General features: G+C 36.0%; 1 protein-coding gene across 1 annotated transcript in view; it reads right to left on the bottom strand.

Moving 5' to 3' along the window:
* Window positions 1-24,056, bottom strand: part of macrod1 (mono-ADP ribosylhydrolase 1) — a 96,259-nt gene that overhangs the window by 23,745 nt on the left and 48,458 nt on the right. The window contains exons 4-5 of the mRNA XM_073820759.1: window positions 14,403-14,432; window positions 2,529-2,645 (exon numbers count right to left, since the gene is read on the bottom strand). Coding sequence (XP_073676860.1) covers window positions 2,529-2,645; window positions 14,403-14,432 — 147 coding nt within the window. The remainder of the gene's footprint in view (window positions 1-2,528; window positions 2,646-14,402; window positions 14,433-24,056) is intronic.

The raw sequence follows: 24,056 nt of genomic DNA, 5'->3' as shown, positions 1-24,056 counted from the left end.
TTCTGTTCTGGAAGTGAACTAGTCCTTTAAGGGTTTACAAAGGATTAACTCTAAAAATTAAATGTTCGCACTGCCATCCCAAACCTGTAAGAAAATCTACAATAGTTTCATTTCACTAAAAGTCCAGGTAACCATGAATCTGACAGTTTTATTGAAGTCTTGTGAAGAGATACGATCACTTTATATGATGAACGGATTTAATTTAGTCTTTAATTTTTTAATTTATGGGTGAGTCACATGAACAACATGAGGGTAAGTAAATTATGAGATCATTTTGGAGTGAACTATCCTCCACTATAAGATGGCATATCTTGAAAATCTGACTTTTTCCGTGTTTAAATACTATAATCAGGTCCCTGGTGCATCTACTAACCCAGAAAATGTGAAAAAGGACAACCCAGTAACTTGGTTTTGGTAAGCCTTTCTCTGCAAGCTTGTGAAAAAATAAGCCACTTAAATTTCATTCCCCTAGTGATATAGGATGGGGATCTTCTAATATTTCCGGCCCTTATACACGTTTCCAGCCACCATGCCGCAATTTTGTTTTTGCAGGCAACAATGGTGTACCAGTTCTAATTCCATGGCAAGTTCATCCATGCAAACTGTTCTGTCGTTGGCTGAACAGACGAGCACAGAACACGATTTAAAGTGCCAGCCTCAAAGGAGACAAGAGAGCAGTGGATTTATTGATTTATTTACTGTATATTACGCTGCTGCCACATAGATCTAATATAAACGTGATTTCTTTCTCGTTTGTTTACCTTCACAGATATAACCAACTGTTTTTGTAACTTGTGTTTATAACATAAACTTGTGTGTATTTGACAGTTTAAACGCAATAAGACATGAAAGAGAACTAGTTTAGTACTCACATGCCACATGACAACTGCTTTCTGTGCTGGTGCTTCAGATGTGTGCGCTTAGAAAACTGTATATAAACTGATATGGCTTTAAAACGCATGATTTCAGCGCGATAGATATGGTAATCAAAACCAAACAGAGTATAGCAGAGTTTTTGAGATGTGAGCTGTAAAGGCACAGTCCTATTCTGGAAAAGGGGGCGGGGAGCAGCAGCTCATTTGCATTTAAAGAGGCATGCACGAAAACAGCATGTTTCTGCTTCCAGTCAAAACAGGCATTTTCAAAATTATATAATAAATGATCTGTGGTGTATTTTGAGCTGAAACTTCACAGGCACATTCCTGAGACTTATATTGCATTTTGTTAAAAGGGGCATTATAGGTCTCCTTTAACTGTTCTTCACATCTCAAATCTTTAAACATGTTGAGGAGAGGTTTGGCATTACTTTTCCAAATAACCAATGTGTTTATAATCAGATGACATACGTAATGAGTGAAAAACTACCATAGATTTCTACTGAAGGAGTGACCTGAGCCATATTTAAAGCCCAGACATGACGCTTGGGGACTGGCTCAACACTAAGGCATTTGTGGCAGCCAGTTTTGCATATACAAATTTCAGAAAGATCTGTGTGAGAGAGAGAGAATGAACTCAAACCCACATAATGATAGTGGGTAGAAAACCAGAGAATTTTTATTTTAGAAAATGTTACATTTTAACAGCTCACAAATAGCCCAAACACCTGTTCGAATACAACTTATAATCAGATCAGTCGTTATAAAAGCAGTGTGCGGCAGACGCAGTCAGACACAAACACTAATTCCAGTCCTGCAATTACTGCTGATATTTACTGTTCTACTCCCCACAGTTTGGTACAGTACAAAGAGAGCAAATGAGAAAGAAAAACACAAAGTTGGAGAGAAAAATCAACTGAAGACTAAGTAAATCCCAACAAAGAGCATAGCCTGGAGTGTGAGGCAGATCATTGATGTGTATCTGTGTGTGTGTGTGTGTGTGTGTGTGTGTGTGTTGTTGGGAGGGGGGTTGGTGGCTGGAGAATCAGCAGCGTGTGCATCTCTGTCTCTGAACAGCTAGGTACGGTGGGGGGGATCATAAATTAGACAAGGAAATTACTGCTAAGTGTGCGAATAAATTAAAGTGCGCTTGCTTCTGTAAACACTGTCTGACTACATAATTACTGAACACTCTCTGGAAGAGTGAAAGAGAGGGAGGGAGATGGATGGGGGAGGGAGGGAGAATGATAGGCAAAAAGGTTTGTGTTGATGGTTTATTCATTTATTCATACGGCAGCGCGCAACATGTACGCAACCGTTTGACATTTCGCTAGAGAGGTTGCACAACACCTGCTTACACTCCTAAGACGGGAAATGAAAAACCATGCAAAAAAAATGTACTTTATGACATTTATCAAGTGTAATTTAGTTTCTACGAAAGTAAGGCACTGACTTTGAAGCGATCAAGCGTAAACACGAGCAAGGTTTGCTCTTCGCCTTATCCATCCAGTGCGTACTGGAAAAGATGCTCGGGTTTAACTCTACCAAATGATTCTGAATTCATCATCCTACATGACAGAGTTCAAAACATTTCAGACTGATGTTTATATGCCATTTGCATGATGGTTGGTGGTGTGTTTTTGAGTGACTCACATTTTGCAGGCAGACCGTAGGCTCCGGTGATCTTGGCCTCCCCCGTTTCACAGCCGTTCAGTGTGGCACATTCCTTCCTTAACAGAGGACCAGCCCCACGATGAATGGCACCATCCACTGAAAATTTGAGAATATTTTATTTAGTATATATAATATGCATATGTGTTTGTGTGTGTATATACATACTTAACAATATTTTGGGGAGAAATTTGTACCCAGAAAACATCCTCATTTGTAAAAATGGTATAAAAATTAACTAATGTAAAAATGGTATAAAAATTAACTAAATGATTTTTTAAATCGTAAAAAACACAGAAAGATGTATCAGGGGCATTTCCTCTGAGGAGGCAAGGGAGGCAGAAAAAAATTCATAGTACTAAAATAAAGCATTGCCAAAAATATGAAATATAACAGTGTGTAAATCACTTGTTTTTCTAAAGAAACATTGTCTAACAGCAACACCAGCAGGTAAAGTTACAGCAGGAATCTGCATCTCTCTCACCTCCCCTGAGCCCATTGAGTTTTAACAGACACCCTAAAGCGTACTGTGAGTTTAGTAGGGGGTAATTGAGAATGAATGTGGGAAAGTCACGTGAGAGGAGGCAATGCCTCCATTGCGATATGATTTGATATGACTGGTTATGATCGGCTGCGATTGGTTCATGCGATAAATCCCGCCTCTTGTATTCTTGAACGTTCTGCATTCGCAAATCAGTCTGAATGAACAATATAATAGCGTTAATGGAAAGACTCATTTAAAAAAAAAAAAAAAGTAAGCAAACAACTCACACATATAGATAAAACCACTTTGTTATGTCAAAATAAGACTTGGCATTAAAGCATAATCTGGGAGTTTTAGTGAGTAATCAGCTTGGTGAAATTTAAAGTAAATCTCTGTGTCTGTGACCAATATTTACTGAGCTTTAATAACTGATGATCTGAAAAATTCAAAAACACTTCAAAGTTAACTATTAAGAAGAATAGTTGAACACAAGATCATAAATAAAATATTTTGTTTAAATTGTTGCTGTCTTGAGGTACTATTTTGGAATCAATGTAAAATACTTAAAAATCCTAACTACACATGACATGTGACAAATTTTCTTTCTTGTTCTGAGTTTTTGTCTTCACTAGCTGCGACGGCCACATGCAAAATTTCTATTTTAGAAATAGTTTCTATTTCTGTGCCGTCACGGCTGGAACAACATACAAACTGACAATTATAATATAAGATATTGATTATGTGCTTTATTTAAGCAATAAGGTACGAGAGGCCATGCTGTATCGTGAATAAATCACGGCTGAAGGGCGTTGTTAGGCACGACGCGAAGCGGAGTGCCTGCAACCCCTTCAGCCGTGATTTATTCACGATACAGCACGGCCTCAAGTACCTTATTGCTTTTATAAAACGGTTACCACACAATAAAAATATTAAAATAAAAAATATATATTAATTTATATATATATATTAGGTTGTATGTTTTCATAAAGTAAAATCATTAACTGCCTTCCACTGTAAAAAGTAGACCCTAACTGCTGCAGCTGTGTTTACGTTGCTATGGGTGGTTGCTAAGGGGGTTCAATGATACACAGAACCGTTGAGTGAAGCGGTCATAGCAGTGCCATATCATGAGCTGCTGACCAATCAGAATTGAGGAATGGAACTAACCGTTTTATAATCAGTGTTAAAATTGTCTAATGTGAATTTGAATATCACAATGCATAACATTTATAGCCATACCGAAAGCAACAGATAGTTTACTCAGATCTTGAAAATAAATTTAAGCAAACATATCTGACCCTGGACCAAAAAAAAGAGTCATAAGGGTCCTTAAATTGAGATTAAATAAATAAATAAGCTTTCCATTGATGTATGATTTGTTAGTATAGGACAACATTTGGCCAAAATACAGCTATTTGAAATTCTAAAATCTAAAGAAAAAATGCATATTACTAATCAAAAGTTTTGAGATTTATGGTAGGAAAGTTACAAAAATATCTTCATGGAACTTGATCTTTACTTAATATCCTAATGATTTTTGGCATAAAGGAAAAATTGATAATTTTGACCCATACAATGTATTTTTTGCTACTTCTACAAATATATCCGTGCTACTTAAGACTGGTTTTGTGGTCCAGGGTCACATAAACCTTAAAACTGTGAACTCAATGTGAACCAACAAGGGTTTTCCATAACAAAGATAGTATCAGTCACTACAGTATGTAGTTTTAATAATGTTAAAAAGATTTTAATATTTATGAATTAGATTATAAACTTGTCCATTTTGTTGGGAACGCATTGCACTTCTGCGCTTCTGAATGGCTGGGGACTTTGCCTCATATTTATATATAAATCTTGTAACATCTTTAGGTCAAATACCTTTCAATGCAATTTAACATCATGCATGATATATATTTTTAAACCTAGATAAATATGCTTTCAGGCAGCTGTGTATGAGGAGCTCTTCCTAACAATAATCATAAAAATAATACTGCATGACAACAATTATGCAGTTCACTAGATTAAAGTGGGGGCGTCGCAGTTTACTCACTGACACATCTTACCCCACTCCCTCCCTAGAGAAACACTATAATGCTGCTGTTTTTTTTCACAAACCAATCCCCATTTATCATTTGAGGACAAAAAAAATCAGATTTCTCATAGCACTGAGGGCAGCAATTTGAGGGTCATAACAGTTTCACTCGAGGGTTTTCAGCACCCTGGCACTTTTGCTGATATGTGCTCGGAATCTGCAGGAGCGAGAGATAGAGTGATAAAAAGATGGAAAGATAGGGAATATATACCGAGAAATACCACAGAGAGAGTGAAGAGGAGAGAAAAAACAGGAGGGACAGATGGAGGGAAGTACTCAGGGTTTTAGAACGGAGGAAAGGAGGATGAGAGGAAGGAATAAGGGAAAAGATGCGAATGTGGTGACGAGGTACGTCTGTTGGGAATAGTTTGCCTTCCTGTGTAATTGCAACATGCATGCACACACACTTTTTATATTACACAGACATCTTGTTAGCAGGTGCTAATTGGCTTCTTGCTCACCTGACGGGGTTGTGACACGGAAAAAACATATAATATTTTCCTATATTGCATACACAGCTTTTTTTTTCAGTCTTGGTTCTCACATGCAACCCCACGCAACATCTAACCGCATACACGCAAACACGCGTGCATCTGCAGCGTGCACAGAATTTCTGCATACAAAAGCATTCGTTAACAGTTGTCCCCAATTTCCCATCAAATCGGTTTGGCCTGGACCGAGCGGCACTAACAAGTGTTATTGAAACACACCCTTTTATTGGCTGAGCTGGTCACCATGGCAGCCATTAGTAAGAGCATTTGATTGGATCTGGCACATCTGCTTGCCCGTGTCACAAATCCCTCGACACCAAAGCACTATCTCTCTCTAAACACTTGCCCGGTGCTCTGGGTTTTCAACCAGAATACCAACATTCCACTCAGTGCCAAGGGGAGGACAGAACACACACATTCTGACTCAAAAAATAAAACAATCAATCAATACTTATCCATGTGTGGCTTTCCAGGCTGATGAAAACAGGGCAAAGAAATCTCACAAACAGACTTGAAGGATTTTTTTTATTTTTTAAAAAGGAGCCATATGCCAAAATGCAACGTTACACCGCAAACGCAACAAAACCCCCAAAGAGACTCTAATGTCACTGTGTCCTTTCGTACAATCTGGAGCTCTCTCAGCTCTTAGCATCAGGACTGATGTCTCCCACTGTAATGGACAGAAAATTTTGATCGCCTATAGTTATGTGTGCCATTTCCAAGTATGATCCATTTGACCGTGAACGTAGAAAATCCAGCATGATTTTTTCCATCACTCACTCACTCACTGCCTCTCTTTCTTCCTTCCTTATTCACTTTCTTTTTCCATATGTTTCTTCCTTTCAGTTCCTGTCTTGTACACGGCAAAGAAATCCTTTTATTATTAAATATTTTTCTGTTTTTCAGGAAAAAATCCTTTAAAATCTTTCAAAGTTTATAGACAGTATCTATTATACAGTATAAATACTACCAGTCAAAAGTTTTCGAACAGTAAGATTTTTAATGTTTTTTTAAACATTCTGCTCACCAAGCCTACGTTTATTTGATCCAAAGTACAGCAAAAACAGTAAAACTTACTATTTTTTACTTTCTATTTGAATATATTTTAAAATGTAATTTATTACTGTGATCAAAGCTAAATTTTAAGTAATTTTTTTTTTCAGGATTCTTTGATGAATAGAAAGATCCAAAGATCAACATTTGTCAAATAAAAAGCTTTTGTAGTCAGTATAATTTTAATTAATTGATTTATTTTATATTTTTTGGGGAAAGAAATTATAATAATACTATTTAGCAAGGATGCTTTAAATTGATCAAAGGTTATGATAAGGACAGTTATAATGTTACAAAAGATTTTTATTTTAGATAAATGCTGTTCTTCTATTCATCAAAAAAGCCTAAAAAAAATTATACTCAGCTGTTCTCAACATAATAATAATAATAAATGTTTTTGAGCAGCAAATCAGAATATTAGAATGATTTCTGAAGGATCATGTGACTTAAGTAATGATGAAAAATGCAGCTTTGAAATAATTTCATTTTTAAATATATTCAAATATAAAAGTTATTTAAAAAAGTAAAAAAATAAATATATATATTTTTTTGCAGTTTTTGCTGTACTTCTGATAAAATAAAAGCAGGCTTGGTGAGCAGAAGAGACTTCTTTAAAAACATTAAAATTCTGACTGTTCAAAAACTTTTGCCTGGTAGTGTATTGTGTGTATAAAGTAATAAGATAGTAAGACTTGTTTTTAGAGAACATGTCTAACCCCATTGGCAAATTAAAGCATAAACTGTGCCATTTATGCTTAAAAAAGACAATGCAGTAAGAAAAATAATAGACATATTCCCTGAAACAACCTTTACTATACACATTATTGTATTATATTATTATATTACTGTTTTGCTTCTCTGATGATTAAAGAATATATCTTGAATAAGGCTTAGTTTTCTAATGTCACTGGCAAATTGTTTGTTTTTCTTTTTTCAAGCATAAATCCAACAAAACAATTTGCCAGTGAGGTAATAAAAATACACTTAATTTAAGATATATTCTCTGAAAACAAGTCTTGTCATATTGTTCCAAGTAAATGTAGTTTTAAGGATGTTTAGATATTGTTATTGGAAAAAGAAAAGACTAAAAAACTTAATAAATTGATTTTTGATTTGAGTTGCAGTGCATCAAAAATGCTGACTGAGATTGGACGGAGCTAGAGTTTGAAAAACAGCATCTGAAACAAACCATAAACCACACATCCTAACTCATCCATTCTTTTCTTTATTCTCTCTTCTGTTGTTTTAAACACATCCTCTTGTTTTTGCCCTCTCAGCTTTAGTACTCTTCCTGCTTTGAACACCAACAGGCAGAGACTAACCCCTCATCACTCTCTCTGCATGCAATGCTCTGAGGCTGTGTCCTCCCTGATGTATAGTTTGTCCCTGCCTAATTATCACCCAGGTTTGCCTTAACAAACCTCAGGAGTGGAGCCAACAAAAGAGAGGGAGGGAGTGCGAGTGCGAGGAAGCTGAAGTGTTTGCGTATGGGCGACAGAAATAGAGAGAAAAGAGGTGTTGGAGTGTTAGGGAGCGAGAAGAAGAGGTGATAGGGTAGGGCAGAGAGACAGAAGGATGGGTGTAGAGTAAAGCAGAGAGAGCGAAAGGGAGATGGAAGACATGCAGAGGCACGAACTGACAGTGAGGTTTAAAACGAAGGAGGTGAAGGTCAGGCCTAAATCAATCGCATTTGCCATTTGTGTTTGAGGAACTGCATAAAAAAATTCTCAGGTCAATATACAGCAGTGCGCACTTCTGGATTTGTGTTTGTGTGTGAGGGACGTGGTTCTGATGAGTAGGATTCTCAAGTGCAGATTTATCACTGGTATTGATTAGCTAACAGGCAGGCACTTAACACGGGCAGAGAGCAAGAGCGGCACACGCTTACAATCGACACACATATGCATATGCGCAAATACTGAGTCAACAGTTGGACTTTTCTGTTCATTTGCATTGCACTCTACTATCGTAAATTACATAGGTTAGATCTACTAATGCACTTTCAAAATGCACACACACCTCTCACACAGACAGGGTATGTACACAAAAGTTTTTATTATTAAAGGGATAGTTCACCCAAAAATGGAAATTCTGTTATTAATTACTCACCCTCATCCTGTTCCAAACCTGTAAGACCTTTGTGTATATTCTTAACACAAATTGAGAAATTTTGATTAAAATCCGAGAGCTTTTTGACCCTGACACAACTGACACATTTAAGGCACAGAAAAGTAGTAAGGAAATTGTTAAAGGTGCCATAGAATGCATTTATACAATATTTTTAAATTGTTCTCTGATATCTACATAGAAGGTATATGGCATAGGAAAGGGCAAAAAATCTCCAGAAATGGTTTTATAGGTCCATTTACAACCCTAGGATTTGCCCCTAGAATGAAATGCTCTGTTATTTGGAAGCTTCATGAATATTAATGAGCTCTGCCCTGATTGGCTGTTTCACAGAGCTGCTCATCTCTATAGCTGGCACATGGATAAAAATATATATTTAATTAGGAGCTCTAGCCGCTTTTAATATGCGGTTTGTTGAATCTGCCATTTGAATCGCAGATATTTTAGTCTGATTTCTGTGATCGCATGTGCTCTGTGTAAAGTTACAATGCAGAGGGAGTGCTTCTTACCACACAAGTTGAGCTGCTCGTCAGTGATACTCGGGATCTGTAAATCATTCGCCATAATCGACGCAGTTATTTCTCCATCATTCACCATCATCAGTGTAGTCATCTCTCTGTTTATGTGGTAAGTGAAATCCTATGTATTGCAATGTAACAGGCTAGCGCTAGCATTAAGCTAACCGTGTCCCTTCAATGGATTGCCTTGTTTAACTGATGTGCTGACGTTAGTGATGATTGGGCGATGCAAATGTTGGAGGCGTAACTATTAACGATCTCGGGGATGTTTCGTAACAGACCTGTTATGTTGGAATTTACCTATTTTTCGGTGGTCTTTTGCAAACACTAGATTTACATAAGAAGGAGGAAACGATGGTGTTTGAGACTCATGGTATGTCATGTCCATGTACTGAACTGTTATTATTTAACTATGCCAAGGTAAATTCAGTTTTCCATTCTATGGCACCTTTAAAATAGTCCATGTAGTAGTCCATCAGTGGTTCAACCTTAATTTTATGAAGCTACGAGAATACTTTTTGTGCGCAAAGAAAACAAAAATACGTGGTGCTGCTGACACAGGAGCCGGCGTTCTGCAAAGAACCTTGAAACCTACAATTTTATGCCCAGCTTTACTTACGGTCTTAAAAATAAAGGTGCTTCACGATGCCATAGAAGAACTTTTTTTGTGTAAATGGTTCCATGAAGGACCTTTAAAGGAACACTCCACTTTTTTTGGAAATGGGCTCATTCTCCAACTCCTCCCCGAGTTAATAAGTTGAGTTTTACCGTTTTGAAATCCATTCAGCCGTTCTCCTGTTCTGGCGATATCACTTTTAGCATAGCTTAGCATAGATCATTGAATCCTATGAGACCAATATAGCATCACGTTCAAAAATGACCAACGAGTTTCCATATTTGTTGTATTTAAAACTTGACTCTTCTGTAGTTATATTGTGTACTAATACCGGCGGAAAATGTAAAGCTGTGATTTTGTAGGGCGATAAGATTAGGAACTACACTCCCATTCCGGCGTAATAGTCAAAGAAGTTTGCTGCCGTAACATGGCCGAAGCAGGCGCAGTAATATCACGCAGCGCTTGAAATTAGTTCCTAGCTAGGTAACTTCCAATGTGACTTCCGGCGTGATATTACTGCACCTGCTTCGGCCATGTTACGGCAGCAAACTTCTTTGACTATTACGCCGGAATGGGAGTGTAGTTCTTAATCTTATCGGCCTAGAAATTCGCAGCTTTACATTTTCCGCCGGTATTAGTACACGATATAACTACAGAAGAGTCAAGTTTTAAATAGGACAAATATTGAAACTCGTTGGTCATTTTTGAACTTGATGCTATATTGGTCTAATTGGATTCAATGATCTATGCTAAGCTATGCTAAAAGTGATATCGCCAGAACAGGAGAACGGCTGACTGGATTTCAAAACGGTAAAACTCAACTTATTAACTGAGGGGGAGTTAGAGAATGAGCCTATTTCCAAAAAAAAGTGGAGTGTTCCTTTAACATCTGAAGAACCTTCCTAATCCACAAAAGGTTCTTTGTGGCGAAAGAAGGTTCTTCAGATTATAAAAAGGTAAGAAAGAGAGGTCCCACTTTACATTAGGTGGCCTTAACTACTATGTACTTACATTTAAATTAATCATTTGGTACAATGCACGTATTGTGTACATACATGTTTTTACATTGTACTTTTTTTTTAAACCTTTATGTATTACATTTGTAATTAATTTCCGTAATTACCACTGTTGACCATCCCATATATCCTAACCCACCCTTAAACCTAGCCATACCACCAAACCTGTCCCTAACCTTAGCCATATCCCACCTTAATAAAAGCTAAAGTGTTTTGCAATGCATTATGACCACATTAAGTACATTGTGCTTATTTTTTGACCTAATATAAAGTGTGACCGAAAGGGATAGTTCTTTAAACAACCTTTGACTGAATGATTCTTTGTGAAACCAAAAATGGTTCTTCAATGGCATTGCTGTGAAGAATCTTTTAAAGAGTTTTAAGAGTGTACTTGCACCAGAATATACCAGACAATGAACTAAGAGAGATGGATGTTCTACCTCAGGATGCTGGCTCTTGTGAACATGCATCAAAGACTGACACGGAAGAAAAGAAAATGTCAAGTAAAATTTTTATCTTAGCTTTTTTTGCAGAGAAAGTATTAGCTTCATAACATTACAGCTGATCTACTGATGCACATGGACTATTTTATCAATGTCCTTACTACCTTTATGGTTCTTGAATGTGTCAGCTGCGTTGCTGTCTATGCAGGGTCAGAAAGCACTCAGCTTTCATCAAAAATATCTTAATTTGTGTTTCGAAGATAAACAAAGGCCTTACAGGTTTGGAACGACATGAGGGTGAGTAATTACTGACAGAATTTTCATTTTTAGGTGAATTATTTCTTTAATGTTCAAAATAGTTGCGCTGCTTTATTTGTTTTGTGGAAACTGTAATACATGATATGAGAAAAGTTCAAAATGAACAGCATTTATTTAAAATATAAATCTTTTATTATGATATATGTCTTTAGTGTCACCTTGTGATAAATTTAATGCATCCTTTCTGAATAAAAGTACTGATTTCTTAAAAAAAAGGTAACACTTTACAATAAGGTTCATTAGTTAAACATTAGTTAATGTACTAACTAACATGAACTAACCATGAGCAATACATTTGTTGCTGTATTTACTAATCTTCATTAACGTTAGTTAACGAAAATACAGTTGTTCATTGTTTGTTCATATTACTTCACACTGCATTAACTAATGTTAACAAGATTTTAATAATGTATTAGTAAATGTTTAAATTAACATTAACAAATATTAATAGATGCTGTATACGAGCAGTTCATTATTAGTTCATGTTAACTAATGTGGTTAACTAATGTTAACTAAAGAACCTTATTGTAAAGTTTTACCAAAAAAAAAATCTTACTGATCCCAACTCCAAACTTGGTATTAGACATTAGATTTAACATAACACATATGTGACCCTTTACCACAAAACGAGTCATAAGGGTCATGTGACATCTGAATAAATAAGCTTTCATATGATGTATGGTTTGTTAGGATAGAGCAATATTTGGCTGAGATGCAACTATTTGAAAATCTGGAATATGAGGTTGCAGAAAATTCCAAATATTGAGAAAATCGCCTTTAAAGTTGTCCAAATTAAGTATTTAGCAATGCATATTACTAATCAAAAAATGTTAGATTTTTAAAAAAAAATCAAAAGTTTACGGGAGATAATTTACAAAACGTCTTCATGGAACATGATCTTTACTTAATATCCTAATGATTTTTGGCATAAAAGAAAAATCGATAACTTTGACCCATACAATGTATTTTTGGCTATTGCTACAAATATACCCGTGCTACGTATAACTGGTTTTGTGGTCCAGCGTCTCATATTCAGGTTGTAGTTTTAAAATTTGAAAGCACAAAATAAGATATGTACAATTATCACAGCTACTGAGCATTCACATTTCTAAAACAATGCTTATTTATAGTGTCACACATGACAACTGTTCTGTTTGTTGTGTGAAATATTGCAGTTTACATTTAAATGGTTCATAATTTACTTAATTTACAAAATTTTTACTTTGTGATAATGACTGTACATTATCTTAAAAAAAATAAAATCAATACAATAATTTAAACTCAAAGTAATATCTCATGTTCATTTATTTTTCACATATTACCATATTTTATATATGTGAGAAGAAGACACTGCACAAAATGTTGTAATTAGCCAATTAATTCCAAAGAAGTGTTTTATTTGTGAATGCTGTGTTGAAGGGCTAGTTTACCCAGCGATGAAAATTCTGTCATCATTTACTTACGCTTGTGTCTTTCCAAATATGCATGATTTTCTTTCTCCTGTGGAACACAAAGGAAGATCTTCTGAAGAGCACTGGATTTTCATTGTATTGTAAAGAAACGTTTTTCAAAATATCTTCTTTTGTGTTCCACAGAAAAAAGAAATTAGTAAGTAAGTGATGAGTGAATTTTCATTTTTGGGTGAACTATCCCTTTAATACTGTCAAGACGGTTTAGCAGCTAGTCTGGTGGAAACGGGTGTGCTGATATGAGATAGCTACTGTTGCTATTTCAGGTTAGAGGTGGGTTCACACTGCACACAGCCTATTGGAAAAACAGTTGTTACATGTAACACACTCATTATTTGGAACCTCTTGAGAGCAGGAACATTACAGGCCCGTAACTAATGACTAAAAGCGCAATCTTAGATAATTGCAGACATAGTTATGGATCCTCAGGAGAAAACTACTTATTTGATGGGCTGTAGTTTATATATTGGAAGTCTAACAATGTCAGTACTGCCCTGTTTACTATCATAAAACATGTTCAACAATACATAGAATTAGCACCATATCCAAAACTTCCTTTTTTTTGTCCTTTAAATATTAGTTAAGACTTCACTGTCCGTGCGGCTGCAGTGCCAAAGCAGCTCACTGTTTGATGAATATGTGTATGTACAGATAGATGGGAGAAATCTGAAGGCTTTACTGTATTTCTAAGAAGATCTACCGTCTTGTCAGATCAAAGAACTTTTTAATACATCACAGTGAGCAAACGGTTTGGAAAAAGCACAGTCTCTCTTTAATTCCGCCGTTTTATTCAGAATCTGCTGATGAATTGTTTTTCTCTTGTCGATGTTTGTGGGCATGTGCGTGTGTGTGCGCGTCGGGAGGGAAGGGCAGCTCTATCAGAGATGGTTTAAGAGTTTAGCGCTTATTTCATCTCGCTGGGTCTCTAATCGCTCTTTTGCTCCTCAAATAGCGCTTCTGTTCTCACTCACGGGGCTATCAGAGATCGTCTGTTCGAATTCAGAAAAGTGCAAAGCCTCAGGCTGACAACAGCTCCCATCACACACATACGTTCTCGCTCTCTCACCTTTGTTTCCACCTGCTGATTCTCACTTGCTCTCTTTCACCTTCTAATTCCTCTCACCTCTCCGATGCTTCTCTCCTCTAATGTCTTTTCCCTCTTGAGCTGTGTCTAGATTTGTCTCATTCAGACTCTGAAAAAGAGGGGGGAAAAAAAAGAATTGACTCACCTCCTCCTCCACCCAGAAGTGTCTTGTTAGCTGAAACGACAAAAAGAAAACAGAGGACTCTTCAGGGAAGATGTCAGAGACATTACAGCATGAAAAACAATGGCTTAAAACTAAAATAATGCCTTACTGGTGACTGACTAAAGAAATCACTCTGAGGAGAGAAGGTCAAGGATGAGGATTAGTTAAAGGAAGTTAATACACTACACCATTCAAAAAAGTTTGGGGTCAGTTCAATTTTTTATGTTCTTGAAAGAAGTTTCTTATGTTCACTATATTTAACAAAAAATCAGTAAAAAAAAAAAAAAAAAGTGTGAATTTCTGTGGTGGCACAGTAATATTTCTTACTTTCATCAATGTTGCTGGCTAATAATCAAATCATAAACATCTTTACTGTGATTTTTGATAAATGTGTCCCAGCTAACAAAAAATAAATTTGAAAAAAAAAAAAAAAAAAAACTAACCCAAATGGAATGGCAGTGTATGTACACTTTTTAAAATAGAATAGAATAGAGTAGAGTAGAATAGAATATTTTTCATTATATTACCCTTTTAAATGTGCCATAATTAATTTAGTGTAAATGGGTCAAATACGTTAAGGTGTCCACACCAAAAGAAAATTTACAAAAGTGATTTTATGTCCATAGAAAGCACATTAAATATAAGTAAAGTGTCTACTTTAAAGGTTTCTAAGTTTTTGGAGAATAAAATGTCAAATTTGGTTTAAATAATGTTACATTGTCATTCAGTGTAACACTATATATGTAAAAACTCAAACAACAGATTATTCTGACTTGTACATATTAAAATATATAAAAGAATAAGGGAGCATATTTTATTGTTTTAAATTAGTAAAAATTCTTACTGACAAACAGGCAAAACCTAGGAGAGTGGCAAATTTTAAAAATGTAGAATTACAACTAATTAGTAATTGGGATGAAAGTAATTCATAAGTAATTCATAAATTGATTTTTGTTGTAAATATGCCTGACTTGCATTGATTGTTACACTGAATGACATTTTAGTGGGTGTCTTCTGTAAAATGTAAAATGTAAAATGCAATTAATTTAAACAGAAAACGTTAACATTTGGGGGGGGGGGGGGGGGGGCAACAACAAGCAGTATTACACTTATTGTTTTTGACCCAAATATATAAAGATAGTATAAATGTGCTTTATGTCCCTTACAGTTTTCTGCTTAGTAAACTAAACAAAATGCAGTTGTGAGCCTGATCTTCTAAAGTGCTAATTGACGTTTCCATCAATTAAGTAAAAAGCAGGGTCTTGAACCTGTGTCATAGGTGAAACGAAAGCTCTTATCCAATTTTACAAATTAAACTTGTAGATACAGAGCTTTTTCATTACGAGACCTGATTGGTGGACAATATACAACTAAATTATTTAGTCTGTGCCAAACCTGTTAAAACTGGTTACATTTGTCAGCAGCCATTTTTTGGTCTGTCCTAAGAGAAAACCTGACAGACGGAAAGCTTTCTGAATGAAATAAAGGTTTGTATTGCATTGTATTCCTATCAAACTATGACTGTATAACTAAAAAAAAAAAAAGTATATTTTTTTCCCCATTATTTTGTTAAAATATAATGCCAACGCCACTATTGGAGTTTCTTCTCCCGGCAAACGAATACACAACCAGAGCTGAAACATAATGCAACTTCACTGTTATATGTAAGTTATCGTGATATGTTATATGTATATATAACACTGTTATATGTAAGTTATCGAGATATGCCAAAAAAACAATCGGCACTACCAAAAGGTTGGTAGTGCCGATTGTTTTTTGGCATATCTTGGACCCTAGGCTGACCAGAGAGACACGTTTTTTTCACAGACAATTTATGGGGCACGCAGCGAGCGGATCGTGATGAAAGGTCAGCTGAATTTGACACTTTATGTTTCAGGCTAGAAATCGCTGATACAACCTTTAAATGTCTGACAGACAAGATTACACAAAGTAAAGCTGCTTTTGGAGTAACTTTTTAAACATGAATATAAGATAAGTCAAGAATAAGTCATTTAATGATCAGGAACAGCCTGTTTTCTTCCCACACATTCCAATTGGCTGCTCTTGCTGCTCCTGTCACATCCATTTTTGAAAATTTTATGATTGTAAAAGATTGAGTTGATATTGAGGTCCTTCAGGTCTCACAAATTCTTTGGTTTTCCAGCATTTTTGTGTATTTGAACCTTTTCCAACAATGACTGTATGATTTTGAGATCCATCTTTTCACACTGAGGACAACTGAGAGACTCATTTGCAACTATTACAGAAGGTTCAAACACTCACTGATGCTCCAGAAGGAAAAACTATGCATTAAGAGCAAACTTTTGAATTTGAAGATCAGGATACATTTAACTTATTTTGTCTTCCGGAAAACATCTATCTTTTGTAGCTTTTAAAGGGCAGTCCTAAATGAAAACATATGATAATTAGGCAAAATAAGAAAAATGTACACATCTCCATTCCGTTCAAAAGTTTTCACCCCCGGCTCTTAATGCATAGTTTTTCCTTCTGGAGCATCAGTGAGTGTTTGAACCTTCTGTAATAGTTGCATATGAGTCCCTCAGTTGTCCTCCGTGTGAAAAGATGAATCTCAAAATCATACAGTCATTGTTGGAAAGGGTTCAAATACACAAAAATACAGAGAAACCAACAAATTGGGGGAACTAAAGGATTTTTCTGAAGAACAGCAGCAGTTTAACTGTTTAGGACTAACAAGGGACTCATGAACAACTATCACTAAACAAAAAAACACAGTTGTGGATCATTCAGGTAACAACACAGTATTAAGAATCAAGTGTATGTAAACTTTTGAACAGGGTCATTTTTAAAAATTACTCTTGTGGACTATATGTAAACCTATTTTATGTGAAATATCTTATTCAGGCCAGTACTAAATAAACAACAACATGCATTTTGTATGATCCCTCTTATTTTGGTAAAATAACTAACATTTAGCAAAATCTAAAAGGGAGAAGTAAACTTTTGAACTCAACTGTAACAAAAACTCAAAATAACCCAGCATGTGTTCTGTCCAATATTTACCTAGCGCTGGGTTGCCAAATAACCCTGAAATGGTTGTTTTTAACCCAGTGTATCAGTATTAATTTTAATAAAAAAAAAATGCATCAAACAGGGCTGAGCATTTAGGTTTAAGTATGAGGCTGCTGCCCAACAAAGCAGCACTGAAACAACATTGTTTCATGATCAGACAGTGAAGTTAAAACACAAATGAGCAATAAGATTGCTGATTATTTTTCCCCATTTAAAATTCATTACACCTCTGCACATGGACATTAAACCGCATGATAAGTGACGAGCTTATGAGCCAACAAATAATTTACCAGATGGAGTTAATGTAAGCCCAGACAAACACATTTTTTTCAAACGAACAGACACACAGCCCCTGAAAAAAGGACAAACACACACACACACACACACACACACGCACAATTTAGCAACAGAGATAGACTGACAAACAGAAAACAGTATGGAGAGAGAGGTAACCATAGCAACCCCAAAGCCCAAAGGTTTGTTACTGAAACCTAGTTAATTACACAGGGAGGGCAAAGGAGGAGAGATGGAGACAGACGAGATGAGAGAGACAGGAGAGACGGAGCAGGAAAGATGTAATTTGCAAGTGGATGTCCCTTTCTCTCCTGTCTGTCAGAGAGGAAAAAACTACTAGTGAGAAGAAAAAAGGGATCAGATATGCACGAGGAAGGACAGAGAGCAAAACAGTGGGAGAGAGAATGAGCGAAGGCTGTAAGTTGATGATACCCCAGGGAGAGAGATTTGCCATCTGCTTAAACCCTGTGTGCAGTGTCTTACCCAGGGGAAGGGTGACAGTAGTACTATAGAGATGATGATGATGTTCACACACACACACACACACACACACACACACACACACACACACACACACAAATGACTCTGTGAGGCATATTGACATGATGAGATTGTATGCGGGAATGTGTTCACAAAATGCAATCTTCTTATTCAGAACTGTAACAATTCCTTTCAGGCAGGATGAAATGCATCTGCGATGAAAACAATGTCCATGAACATCAATATCGAGGTTGAGATTGTAAACAAAAACACTGTGCTGATTCTTAGTGTCAATTCGACTCCACACAGCAAAGCACACAGCAAGAGGAAATACACGCCAATGATGAGAGTTTATGGGCGGATTAGGATCACAGAGACGGATTAGAAAAAAGAAAAACAAAAGGACGAATAGCTGAGAATCAAAAAAAGTTCAACAGAAGGTTGGGGGTGAGAAGAGGGACGGACGTAGAGGAGACGCAGACAGAAAGAGAGAGATAAAAGCTGGGAGGTATAGAGGGATCAAGAATGTGCAACAACACAGGTGTGAAAACACTACAAATGAAAAAATTAAAAGAACAAAAGAGCAAAACAGTTTTTTTTCCCTTCAAGAAAACAGCACAGCGTGAGTTTGCATCATAATACACTAGACAGAAAGCAATTGAGAGTGGGTTTTGTGCTTTTTATAATAAAAGCATTAATTAGAGGAGCTGACAGAAAAGTTCCAGCTCTCATTTTTCTTTCTTTTTTTCTGAAAAAAGCTTTTTTAGTTAATTTTTTTAACAGCTTCAATAGTACAAAAATACACAATGAGTATAAAAGTATGAAAAAAAGTATAAATACTTATAAGATACTGATTAAAGCAATAAAATGTCAAGTGATTATATTTTTATCTAATTCATTATGTGATGTGCCAATTTAAATAACTGAATGAATCACAAATTAATTGCACATAAATTGCGCATTAATAATAATAAATAAGTACTAATGGGTTATCATGTAGATATTTGAGAAAACAAAAACACACAGCACACTTCTTTGTGTGCTATTGCTAAACTATATGTGACCCTGGACCACAAAACCAGTCATAAGGTTAAATTTTACAAAACTGAGATGTATATATAATATGAAAGCTCAGTAAATAAGCTTTCTATTGATGTATTGTTTGTTAGGATAGGACAATATTTGGCCGAGATACATCTATTTGAAAATCAGGAATCTGAGGGTGCAAAAAAATCAAAATCCTGAGAAAATCACCTTTAAAGTTGTCCAAATTAGGATCTTAACAATGCATATTACTAATCAAAAATTACATTTTGATACATTTACAGTAGGAATTTTACAAACAATCTTCATGGAACATGATCTTTACTTAAATTCCTAATGATTTTTGACATAAAAGAAAAATCAATAATTTTGACCCATGCAGTGTATTTTTGGCTATTGCTTACAAACATACCCCAGCGACTTAAGACTGGTTTTGTGGTCCAGGGTCACATATCATATGATATAACTGGGATGTAATAATATCAAAATCTCACAATAAAATTATATCTCGATATGAAGTCCACAATACAGTATTTATTGTGATATTTAAAAAAAGAAGAATCAGGAAAAAAATGAACATTTTATAAATTTTAAAGGTAAATTATTTTATCTAATGCACTTTGAGAGTTCAAAATCAAAAGCTCCAACTCATATTCTTAACTAAAGAAAAAAAAAAGTAAATTGACTTTAAAGGGGACTTTATGGTATATACTGTCTAAGTCTAAATTAAAATCACACTGGTGTTTTAGGAAGCCAAACAAATTAGAGTATAATAATAGAAATAACAACAATGTTATACTATTGTTACTCTTATGACAGTAATAGTCATGTATTGTAAAACAATTGCACTGTAAAATAAATGAAAATGAATATTTCATAGATATATCGTTTTTGCTTTGAAACTATAGTAGGAAAACTACAATGCTTCTTTCCTAATTTCTACACTTGAAAGAGGTATTTTGAATTTGGACTGCACTAACATGACCCATTGAAACCGCTAGCTGTCAGCAATTCATACTGCACTTTTAAGCTTTTATTTTGACAGAAACGACAGTAGAGCTTTTATTTTGATGGAAAACTCCAGCTTCAGTGAAAACAGGTGTACGAAAATGTGTCTCACTACAAATCTAGTCAAAAATGCTATAATCATCTGCCACTAAATTAAAGCATAACTGGTGGCAGTTGTGTTCCCAAAGGTGAGCTAAACTCACAGCACATGGAATAAACGAGTTCACTGCATTCACTGTGAACTGAGCCGTTCTAAGGCGCGGAAAACACCGGATCACAAGCTGATCGCCTGAATTAAATGCATGCTTCACTTTGAAACGAGCAGCTAAAACAAACTAGATGAAGGGATTAATTCATATTGTGCTTTCAGTTTTAGCTCGTTTGACAGATACTGCATGTGCCAAAACACAATGGCCCTTGATGACCTTTTATGTTTAAATATATTTTAAAATAGCCTGGAAAAAATCCAGACCCTAATCTATTAAGATTAAGGGTCTGGCATCGAGCAATGAAAAGGGCCTAACCCGAGGGGTGGCACCAAGCATGCATTTGAAACTCTCACTGCACACAATTGGATAACGCCACGACCAATCACAACAATACATGGTGATACACGCTAACTGATAGATTAAACTCTTGCCGTATCCAGTCGGCAAAACAGCAAAAACTTCTTTCTTGCAAAGGAACGATTCGAGCGCGGTTTTCTGTTCCTCTTTTATATGAAAAGCCAAGTCTAACTCGTTCATTGTAGCGGCCAAAGCCTTTTCAAACAACTGGTGTTCATCTGTAGCCATCTTCATCCCAGATGTCGCAGCACTGTCGTCATCAGCTTAGTTCGCCTCTGGCCCGCCTACATCAGATACACCGATTTGATTGGTTCCCAGAACTGCTTACGTAATGCAGTAACGTGCATCATTGCTCGATGCCAGAGTGTCTTGCAGAGACCATTCAAATTGTGCTCTCACAAGACCTCTGAATTTCCAGGGTAATTTTAAAAATGACTTTCCAAAAAATACAGTTTCATACAGTCATGACCATGATGATATCGAGACTGTTTTGCTATCACAACACCACGATATTGATAATATCGTTACATCCCTAAATATAAGACAAAAATTTGCCCTAACATCTAAAATTTCATGAGCATAACTGCATTTTAATAGGCTACCTTAGTAGATCATGTTTGTTAGAAACTGTCTGCAACGTACAATAAGACGACAAACCAGTCTGGGCTGGAGTGGGGTGTGTTAAATGCGTTAATCATTTTTACACATTATTTTTTCTATAATTAATCACAACAAATTAACATGATAAATCAACATCCCTGTATAATATAATAAAAAACTCTAAGTATTTACAATGAATACATATTTACTGTAAATTTTTATTAGTCATACAAATACATCAAGTGCGGTTATACAGAAAGGTGATGGTCAAATGTGTGGAACGGAAGTGTGTGTTTCTGAAATAGCCTGCCACCCCGGGAGTGGGGGTGAAACCAGTGAGAGAGAGACGTCGTGTGTATGTCTGAACAGATGTCCTTAATGTCTGACACTCCAGAACCCTGCAGACACCTTGGCTTGTGCGAACGATCGCATTCAAAAACACACAAACACACATGTACTGCACATTGCACACATCTTCTCTCAGGAGGATAGCTTCATAAACATTTTATTTACTCTGTGCAGGGCCACAATTACATGCAAGTCAAAGTCAATCCTGCTCACAGTTCAGTGCACTGATAGCTCAGGACATGCACGCTGCCTCACAGTCACATGCAGACCTAGAGGGAGGCCCTAACAGCAAACTGCATGCCATGCATTAAAATTTAATATGACAAAACCACAAAAAAAAAAAAAAACAGCAATGCTGATAACGCTGCACACAATCACATTATTCACAAGGCAAATCAAAGTCTCAGAGAAAGTAAACATTCCATAAATTATACATTGACAATACTCTACAAGCGGCAAATAGGAATAAAAACTGGCTTTAGTGAGTGAATAAAACTTTTCAAGAATCCAGTTGGCTGGTAATTTTATTTAGAAATGCAAGGTTAAATGGTTTATGTATGTGAGTGATCAAACAAGATACCTGCTAAAGAAAATGCTTGGTAATAACTTGGTGAATATGTATCATCTTAATTGTATCTGTCATGTGTTGAAAAATAACGTTTGAACTTTGCTGGTAGGTTTTTATTATAATTATTTATTTATTAAAAATGAATGTTTAAAGAATATAGTCGGATATTAATATATATGCCCATTATAATGAATAAAAATAATTATTGCATTTTAATATTTTATTTTTTTGCATTAAGAAAAAATGTCTTATATCTATCTTAAACCAAGCATTTTTTCATGTCCCTGAGGCACTCCACTGAGTTTGTACTCAGAAAATATTAATATTAATAAAATAGTAGTTTCTATATAAATAATGCATAGTTTCTATGATTTTTGTATTTGTATTCCTTTCTTGTGAAAAATATTTTTCTAAAAAAAAAATGCAAGATATTTTACAAAAAAACAGACTTTAAAGTTATGTCCCTTAGTCTGAATTCAACCCTTTCAGGTTTCTTTAATACTGGTGCAGAAAATGGTTAGTAGTATCATAGTCTCGCGTAGCCAGACCTTCAGACTGACGTCTGAAGGTCTGGAATTCATGGCAGCTTTAATTGGCCAAGGCCCGCCCATAAGGCCGTTTGACCGACATGTCAAACAACCAATCACAGTTCGTTTCGTTCAGCGTCACGTTTCGGGGTGTAGAAATGCCCCCACAACAACAGACTGGCGTGCAACAAGTCAGTCATTGAAATAACCAGCATTGAAAGTTAACGAAGAAGAGGGAGAACAAGCAGTAAGCCAGTAATTTGTTCGCGAACGTCGCAAATGTGTATAACAACAACGGCGTCTGCATAAGCACCTTTTAGCAAAATGCGAGTAAATCAGTCTGCGCTTGGTTTCCCGGCGGACCGAAAATAAACGCGACACTCGCGTGTTCCGGATATCCGATCAAATTCAACTAATCAGATGACGACTTTGGGCAAATTCCAAATGGAAGTGCGCATCCCTACGCCCTACTCCCTCCGAAGGGCAGATCCCTTTGAAGTGAGTTCTTTTAAGGGAGTAGGGCATTTCTGTCTCTTTTAACCGTTTGGAACTCCCTTGGCGAAGGGAATGACTGACGAAATGTTACCTTGACAACGCTGCGCAAACGTGATCACTAACGGAAATCACTTCCGTGAAGTGACCATGGAATGTTCCCTTCGCTAACGGCCTTCTGGAAGGGCCCTTCGTGAAGGGATTAAGGTGCTCACTTTCGTTTGGAACGTCCCTACAAATGGCGTCCCCTTCTAGAAGTGCCCTTGAAGGGCGCAAAATAGCCGTTTGGAATTCGCCCTTTGACATTCCTGAAGTGTTTCCAGTTAAGCGTACCATATGCATCAGACGTTTAGCCAACGTTCCGCGGGCGTGACGTCTGAGGCTGAGACTAGTAGTATCATACTTTTTATTCATATTTTTGAGGAGTATATATATATATATATAATATAGTCTGGGAGGGTACTGTCAGGCTTAACAACTCAACCCTGCACATAAAATTAAGATGGAAATCATTTTTTTTTTAATCATTTTACTTTAATCCATAAGTATATACAATATATGTGACCCTGGACCACAAAACCAGTCTTAAGTCGCTGGGGTATATTTGTAGCAATAGCCAAAAATACTTTGTATGGGTCAAAATTTTTGATTTCTCTTT

The sequence above is a fragment of the Garra rufa genome, chromosome 16 (genome assembly GCF_049309525.1).
Source record: "Garra rufa chromosome 16, GarRuf1.0, whole genome shotgun sequence".
NCBI lineage: Eukaryota > Metazoa > Chordata > Actinopteri > Cypriniformes > Cyprinidae > Garra > Garra rufa.
Note: the sequence above shows the minus strand (reverse complement) of the source record. Positions and strands in the feature narration are given on the sequence as shown.